Source organism: Aegilops tauschii, chromosome 7 (assembly GCF_002575655.3).
Source record: "Aegilops tauschii subsp. strangulata cultivar AL8/78 chromosome 7, Aet v6.0, whole genome shotgun sequence".
In the NCBI taxonomy this organism is placed as follows: domain Eukaryota; kingdom Viridiplantae; phylum Streptophyta; class Magnoliopsida; order Poales; family Poaceae; genus Aegilops; species Aegilops tauschii.
In genome coordinates this window covers 632,216,185-632,223,281 of record NC_053041.3, presented here as the reverse complement: position 1 = coordinate 632,223,281, position 7,097 = coordinate 632,216,185, and the positions used below count along the sequence as shown (strand labels likewise).

The window sequence follows — 7,097 nt, the reverse complement described above, 5'->3', positions numbered from 1 at the left end:
CTTTAGGAGTTCGGCTTCTGTCCATTCGGCGACAAAGTCGGCCAACACCTGAGATTTAATAGCTCGGCTCGGCGTGTTGATGTAGAAAGGCCCATACGGAGTAATGAATGCCGTTGCGGCCTGGTCGGATTCCTTCATCTTAATTTGATGCTATCCGGAGTATGCGTCGAGGAAGCAACAATGATTTGGTCAATGCGGAGTAGTGGGAAGGGGTCCTTAGGGCAGACCTTGTTGAGGTCTTTGCAATCGACACAAAGGCGCCAGGATTTGTCCTTCTTTGGCACCATGACTAGGTTTGCTAGCCAGTCTGGGTGTTTGATCTCTCTGATGAATCCGGCCTCAAGTAGTTTGGCTAGCTCCTCCCCCATAGCTTGTCGCTTGGGTTCGGAAAATTATCGCAGCGTCTGCTTGACTGGCTTGAACCCCTTTATTATGTTAAGGTTGTGTTCAGCCAGCCTGCGTGGGATACCCGGCATATCCGAAGGATGCCAAGCAAAGATGTCCCAATTCTCGCGCAGGAATGCTCTTAGAGCGACGTCGATCGTCGGATCCAGCTGTGCTCCAATGGCTGTTGTTTTATTAGGATCCGTCTGGTGAACTTGAAATTTGACTATTTCGTCAGCTGGCTTGAAAGAAGTGGACTTAGACCTCTTATCGAGGATTACATCGTCTCTGTCCGCTGTGGAACGCCGAGCAGTGAGCTCCTCGGCGGCAAGGGCCTTGGATAATGCCTCGAGGGCCAGGGATGCGGCTTTGTTTTCGGTGCGGAGTGCTATGTCCGGATCACAGGTGATACTGATAACTCCGTTGGGCCCCGGCATTTTGAGCTTCATGTACCCATAATGGGGTATGGCTTGAAAGCGCATGAAGGCGTCTCGAATACCACATCGAGTTTAGTTTTACCCGAACATCGCGCTTCTCGACTGGGGATAATGCCTCGAAAGGTTGTACTGCTCTGCTCGATGCGGCTCTTGTCCATTTGCATTTTTGTCGACCGTGTCCTCGTATATGAGGTTCAGTCCCCTGGCGTCCATGAGCACTTTAGTGAGCCGAAGGCTATGAAGGCTATGAAGGCTATGTGTTGGTTCGGAATTCGGCGTCATGTGTATCTGGCAGGGCTTGTCGAGCTGTTCATCAAGGACAGTTCTGTGTCCCGTTATCAGGTGCCCCGTGAGGGTGCATCCTTTTTGCCCGTCCGGTGGGTGGCTTAAACGCGGGCGGTTCCCACCGGGCTGTCTGGGCTTTCTAGGCGCTTTCCATTGCGCAATACTTCTATACTATGTGTGCCAAATCTGCAAAGTGCAGTATGTGATGGCGGTTGAGGGCATTGAGGAACCCTTGTCCGTACAATTGTGGTGAAGTACTAAGATAGCGTCGTTGTCGCAGCAATCTTTGATCTTGTTTTTTACAAGAAGGAATCTGGCCCAAAAGTGATGGACTGTTTCCTGAGGTTGCTGTCACACATACATTAGGTCGCATATGTCCGAAGGACCGGAATTTCTTGCAGAATATTGGTTGTGGTGGGTGGGCGGGCTTAAATCCGAACCCTGACCCACTGTGGGATCCGGAGTTTGAAGAATTTTTGAGGTCAACAGACCGGGATCCGGAGTGCCCTGGGAGTATTCAGGCTCAACGCATGTTTCTATGTTCGTAGGACAGAGGGTCTCTTCCCGAAGATGGGTATCCGGCTCGCAGGGCTCGAAAATCTGAACATAGCTTGTTCTCAGCATAGGGGAAGATGTATTCTCGGCTTGTTCCTCCACAACCGCTACCTGATGGGTGATCCGCGGGGACCTGATTTCCCTTTGATCGGGTTTAAGCCCGATTCGACCGTAGTCTGTCGCGACCCCCAGGGCGGCGATGCGATCTAGCAGTTCGTTTCAAGACAAGACATCTGCCGGATCCACCTTATCAGAGTTTTCGAAACCGATGCGGAGATGATTTTTGGCAATTTGGGGGACCGCCTTTGGCCTAATGGCCGAGCTGGCACCCATGGTAAAACTGCCGAGTTGGAGGATCTGCCCAGGAACTAGGGCCCTTCCAGAGGTGATGTTGTCATTGATGACAAGGCGAGCCGTCGATCCTTCTATTGACGACACAAAGGAACTCTCAATGAAAGCACCAATGTCGGTGTCAAAACCGGCCGATCTCGGGTAGGGGGTCCTCAATTGTGCGTCTCAGGATCTGAGGTAACAGGAGACAGGGGACACGATGTTTACCCAGGTTCGGGCCCTCTTAATGGAGGTAATACCCTACTTCCCGCTTGATTGACTTTGATGAGTATAGGGGTTACAAGAGTCGATCTACCTCGAGATCATAATGGCTAAACCCTAGATGTCTAGCTTGTATGATTTGTGATAGCCCCTATGGACTAACCCCTCCGGTTTATATAGACACCGGAGGGGGCTAGGGTTGTACAAAGTCGGTTTACAAAGAAAGGAAACTACACATCCAGCCGTCAAGCTTGCTATCCATGCAAAGGAGAGTCCCATCCGAACACGGGGGAAGGCCTTCTATCTTGTATCTTCGCGGCCTATCAGTCCGGCCCGTGTCGCATAGCCCGGCCACTAGAGGACCCCTTAATCTAGGACTCCCTCACCGGGCAGCTGCCTGGGGTCGCCGGGAGGTAGCTCCACCCCTGGCCACATCATCGCACAACATGAGTGAGAAAGGCCCATCCCACTATCGTATGTCTCTCAACATGCAAGCATGTCACTTCATCATGACATGCATGAAAAAAAAACCATCTCAACAATGCAAACATACATGAGAAAGTTTATTCTATTATGATATATACATACTTAATAAAAAATTTACAACTATATAGCTATAAAAAATTATAAATTATGAGTATTTTTAGATTTAGCTTTTTATATTATTAGACGTGCCAGCAACAAAATTTCTGGCTAGCCATTTCTCCACTAGTGAGTAGTGGCTCTTCTCCCTAAGTGGACTTACCTCTTTGCTCTGTCTCCTCCATTGTTGCGCAAAGCTTTATCTTGCCTGATCTCCCTCCCTACCCACTCAAACTTGTTGATCTTCTAAGATTTGAGGGAGACGACCTAGATCTACACTTCCACCCAAGAAATTTTGATTCCCCCTACTTTCTATTGTGGATCTTGTTACTCTTAGGTGTTTCCGCACCTTAGACGGAATGAGTCACCTCAGAGCTCAAATCATTATGTTGGAGCTTCATGGTCTTGTTGGGAGCTCCAATTAAGTTGTCAAGATTGTGCCAAACTTGTTTTTGAAAGTCACAGTCGCTATCTCCAAGTGCATCGCATAGTTCAATCGTGACACCTTGCATTATGCGAGCGAGCGAGGAGAATAAGGTCAACCATTGTGCGCTTGGTGAGCGTATTGTTGTCACACCTTTTCATAGGAGACGTGAGTCCCCCAAAGGAGGGAACTTCGGGAACTACATCATGGTCTTCACTTGTGGTTTTCCTTTCCTTCACTTGTTGCAAGCTTACTTTAGGTGTTAATCTTTCTAGCTTGTTGTTCTTGACCTTGGCATATAGGTAGTCATATCTACACAACCTATAATCTTGTTGTATCCTTGAAATTTGAAAAGAAGCTAAAAAAAATTAGTCATCTATATCCCCTCCCCCCCCCCCCCCCCCCCCCTCCATGGACGACCATACGGATTCTTTCAATGGCGCAGTTGATCGAAGCGGTGGAGGTGGATGTCGGCTGCAGGGACGCCACCCACGTGTTCTTAGCTAGCAGCAAAATAGAAGACGGTTGCTAGTTAGCCGTATATAGTTCGATATTCTTGTTTTAACTTTCACATTTTTTAACTATGTAAAGGCAATTCCGATAGTTTATCTTTTAAATTTAGTAATTCCGCTGTTGAAGTACAATATGTTTGAATTTATTGGGTAAACAACCTCGTACGCAAGTAATTATTTATAATTGTCGGTGATGGTGCAAATCATAGCACATGGTTATGAGAGCCAATCATGTCACACAAGATCTATAGTATAGTGAAAGCAGGCAGCTTAGGTCCTTGATGGGACCTAAAGCAGTTCATGTGACACGTGTGACGTGTGCTAGTTTTCTACCGAATGCGATTCCTGCTGTCCACATCAAGCCTAGTGACACAGGGACCATACGGTGCACACGGCAGCTCGCTGAGCATATGTTACACATGCTCTAACATGTGTATTCCCGCTGTCTCCTGGGTGTATTTGTTTCTAAAGTAAATTCCAAATTTTTAGGTATACATCTTTTCATAACCACATGACATTTGCACCCCTCCTCGAATCGGAATGATTGTGTACGTAATTTACCGAGTTACCTTGAGATTGTACGGTGTTAAAAAAAACTTGAAGAATCATCAATCTTCTAATCAACGTTGTAAGCATGAGCATTTCAGTCCCGTATTATTCCCAAATTAGTTGCATAAAAAACTACACCTAACAAAAAGGAACGGAGAGACTATACACTTACTAGTATAGGATTTTTTTTGAAACCCACGTGTGGATGGATATACATGAGTATGGATGCATCCCATCAGGCATCAGCTAGCTTTACGAGAAAATCTGTGTATATATACCCAACCAGGCTGCCCCTCTTCGGTAACCCACCTAGTTTGCAGGCACACAACAAAAAACACAAAGAAGCAGTATGCGTTCAGCTCGCCACCTCCACGACGCGGTCTCGGCCCTCCTCCTCTTCCTGCTGCTCTCAGCCGTGGTTCCGGCGGCCAGAGCCCAGCAAGAAACTGGTGAGCTCTCTCGAGCGCAAATCTTCTATACGTCATGTCCGCCGCGCATATGTTTGCGCATGTCTGTGTGAACTCTTATACCATGAATTAATTCATCCATGTCCGTACATCTCTTGCCTGCAGACGATGAGTCGGAGTTCAGCTACGTCTGCGGGGCGGAGAATGGGCCGGAGAACTGGGGAAAGATCAAGGAAGAGTGGGCGACGTGCGGCACTGGGCTGATGCAGTCGCCCATCGACCTCTCAGACCGCCTTGCCTCGCAGGCGCCCCACCTCGGCTACCTCAACCACTCCTACCGTCCCGCCGAGGCCTCCATGGTCAACCGCGGCCATGACATCACGGTGATGTTCCATGGTGACGCCGGGAGCATGTGGATCAACGGTACCGCGTATCACCTCAGGCAGCTGCACTGGCACACCCCCAGCGAGCACCGCGTAAACGGCCGCCGGTACAACATGGAGCTCCACATGGTTCACCTTAGCGCCGAGAACAAGGCTGCCGTGATCGGCCTCCTCTACAAGATTGGCAGGCCCAACCATTTCCTGCATGAGGTATGTAGGTCTCTCGAAATCCATCCATCTCCTGCAAATATACTACTTCCTTCGGAAAGTATGGACTACAGTATACATATAGACTGAAATAAATGAACAAACGCACTAAAACAAATGTGTCTATATAATTCACAACAAAGTTAAGACATCTTATATTTGTGAACGGAGGGGGCATATCTTTAATTCGTTCCCTGATTTCAACCAATCTGTTGCATGCATCGATGCAGCTGGAGTCTTACTTGGAGAGGATGGCCAACACGAATGAGAAGGAGGAGAATGTCGGCGTGGTTGATCCTTGGGTCGCGAGGGGCCATGGCGAAGCCTATTACCGATACATGGGCTCCCTCACCACGCCGGGGTGCGACGAGGGTGTCATCTGGACAGTCATCAAGAGGGTACCTTTATTGTTAATGACTTTCACCAACCTCATTTTGATCACAAATGCTAAACTTAAGGGAAATTGGCTTATGGACCTGATTTCTGGACGATACAGTCATCTTCCAACTAACTCCCCAATTTTTTATGAGATTTTTAAGGGTAGGAAATTGGTTTTGCAGGTTGCCACCGTGTCGAGTGAGCAGCTGAAGCTTCTCACGGACGCCGTCCATGATGTAATTATTAAGTTGTTCAGTTAATTAATTTCTCCATTTTTTTCATGGAAGCGAAGTGCATATATTTGTTTGTTTTGTGCTGTGTGTATAGGGCTTTGATATAAATGCGAGACCCCTTCAGAAGGTGAACTACAGAGATATAAATTTTTTCTGCCCTGATGATCACCATGAACGTTATTACGCAGCCGCTGATCATTAATGAGCTGAAGACTTCAGCCAGCCACAGGGATAGACAGTATGCGTGTTAATGTAAGATAATCTCAAGGTAATTTGACTACCTTATTGTCGACAGAAAATAGTTGTTTCTAATGAAGACTATATATTTTGCCCTGCCCTCAGTTGTTGGCAACGACGAAGAAAAGCGATGCCTGGGGAAAATTTGCAACGACGATGACTCTGCACCAAGCGGGGATGTTTGTTCATTCCATAATAAATTTGAAGTCAAGGACATGTTCTTGGTGTTGTTTTCAATACCTGGATAACAAGACTCCAATCTTTGTAGACCAACTTATTTGTGTTTTCTTTCTTTATATTTCAATAAAAAGCGCATCTCGGCGACTTACTTCTTCAATCATTGGACATCAGATTCAATCTAGTGTGCCATCTTATTACATAGTTTTGTTGTCATCCGAAGGTGTAGCGGTCCAGTATTTTGTTCTAGTTATCCGATAGGCTGCAAGATATGCCACGCGTCTGAGTAGGACCCAGATATTCACGTGGTAACAAGACAGGGAGAGAGAGAGAAGAGAAAGAGGACTAGATTCACGAGAGCAGTGTTGGCTTGGTGAATATGATGCATGTGATTCACGACAGCAGTCTGCATGGGCCGTCAAATAATGGCATGCATTACAGCACACCTGTGTATCGCAAAAGGATCCCCCATAGGCTGTACCATATGGACGCTTGTCAATGGTCCCATAGGCAGAGAGACTTGTCCGTGAGCCAATGTAGTGCCCGAAGACTAGATTCACATGATATATTGGTGCGTACCTTGGCCGATTCTGCCGATGTCCCATTCATGAGATTTATTCCGTGGGTTGTACACGGAAATTCGCAGGGGGCACGCATATGCGGAGGCACGCACTTGTCAAGCCCTGCCCAGCCGCTCGATTGTCTCGCGATTCACGAAGTTGTTGGATCCCGCATGAGGGCACAATAAGTTTTCGCCGAAAAAGGCTACTCGTCCCACTTTATAGATAAAGCAAC

At 47.5% G+C, this 7,097-nt stretch overlaps 1 protein-coding gene across 1 annotated transcript; it reads left to right on the top strand.

Moving 5' to 3' along the window:
* Positions 1-4,582: 4,582 nt before the first annotated feature.
* On the top strand, positions 4,583-6,464 carry LOC109753767 (alpha carbonic anhydrase 7). The gene is made up of 6 exons (XM_020312691.3): positions 4,583-4,729; positions 4,853-5,280; positions 5,508-5,675; positions 5,838-5,891; positions 5,983-6,140; positions 6,231-6,464. Exons 1-5 carry the CDS (start codon positions 4,630-4,632, stop codon positions 6,088-6,090), a joined length of 858 nt encoding a protein of 285 aa, XP_020168280.1. The 5' UTR covers positions 4,583-4,629; the 3' UTR covers positions 6,091-6,140; positions 6,231-6,464.
* The last annotated feature ends 633 nt before the right edge of the window (positions 6,465-7,097 follow it).

Excerpts from the sequence above, each read along its gene's own strand:
- LOC109753767 (XM_020312691.3), top strand. The coding sequence starts at position 4,630 with ATGCGTTCAGCTCGCCACCTCCACGACGCGGTCTCGGCCCTCCTCCTC. Across the intron at positions 4,730-4,852 it reads CAGAGCCCAGCAAGAAACTG|ACGATGAGTCGGAGTTCAGC; the intron begins GTGAGCTCTCTC and ends TCTTGCCTGCAG. Across the intron at positions 5,676-5,837 it reads TCTGGACAGTCATCAAGAGG|GTTGCCACCGTGTCGAGTGA; the intron begins GTACCTTTATTG and ends TTGGTTTTGCAG.